This window comes from Corvus brachyrhynchos, unplaced genomic scaffold (assembly GCF_000691975.1).
Source record: "Corvus brachyrhynchos isolate BGI_N302 unplaced genomic scaffold, ASM69197v1 scaffold366, whole genome shotgun sequence".
NCBI classification, from domain to species: domain Eukaryota; kingdom Metazoa; phylum Chordata; class Aves; order Passeriformes; family Corvidae; genus Corvus; species Corvus brachyrhynchos.
Window position 1 is genome coordinate 62,752 of NW_008238645.1, and position 1,015 is coordinate 63,766.

The 1,015-nt window shown below is 46.4% G+C and overlaps 1 gene segment (V, D, J or C); it reads right to left on the bottom strand.

Moving 5' to 3' along the window:
• Positions 1-250: 250 nt before the first annotated feature.
• Positions 251-1,015, bottom strand: part of LOC103617937 — a 6,851-nt gene continuing 6,086 nt past the window's right edge. Inside the window, 1 exon segment of the C gene segment in view lies at positions 251-893. Coding sequence covers positions 604-893 — 290 coding nt within the window.

The following is a 1,015-nucleotide window of genomic DNA, read 5'->3' on the forward strand; positions in this document are numbered from 1 at the left end:
GTGAAAAGGGTGTTTGGGGGGAAAAAAAGGGGGTGTTTGGGGAAAAAATGGGGGTTTTGGGGGAAAAAATGGGGGTTTGGGGAAAAAATGGTGGGTTTTGGGGAAAAAATGGGGGGTTTTGCAAAGAAAATGTGGTTTTGGGGAATAACCTGGGGTTTTTGGGGAGAATTGGGGTATTGGGGGAAAACCCGGTAGTTTTTGGGGAAAGAATGGGGGATTTGGGGAAAAAAATGGGGGTTTGGGGGAAAAATTGGTGGTTTTGGGGAAAACTTGGGGTTTTTAAGGAGAAATGGGGGATTTTGGGGAAAACTTGGGGTTTTCGACGATAATTGGGGTTTCGGGGAGAAAACCAGTAGTTTTTGTGCAAAAAACCTGGGGATTTGGGGGAAAAAAAAGGTGTTTTGGGGAAAAAATGTGGGGTTTTGGGGAAAAGTTTGGAGGGTTTGGGGAAAATTGGGGTTTTTTGGGGGGAAAAATGGGCATTTAGCATGGAAATCATTTTTTTGGCGGGGAATGGGTGTGTTTGAGTGGGAAAAGGCTCATTTTTTGGGAAAACGGGGAAATTTGGTGGGGGAAACCAATTTTTTTGAGCGAATCAGTGTTTTAGGGTAAAAGCGGTGCAATTTTGGGAGAAAATTGGGGTTTTGGAAGGCGGGCGATTCCAGCGCGTGAAAAATCCCCATCTTTGGCCAAAACGAGTCCGTTTTGCCGGGAAAAACCGGTTTTTTTGAGCAACAAAAGGAGTTTTCCGGCGCCAAGCGGGGATTGGTTTTTTTGCAACTCTTTTATTTCCTTCGACCAAAGTGCAAATTTTTTTGGGGGAAAAAACCCCGGGTTCAGTAACAGGCGCTGGAGGCGTCGGCGAGCACGAGGGAGACGTGGGGGGAACGGGGCTTTTGGGGGAAAAATGGGGGGTTTTGGGAAAAATTAGGGGTTTTGGGGAAAAATTGGGGTTGTTGGGGAAAAAGCTTGGGGTTTTTTGGGGGAAAACTTGGGGGTTTTGGGGAAAAATTGG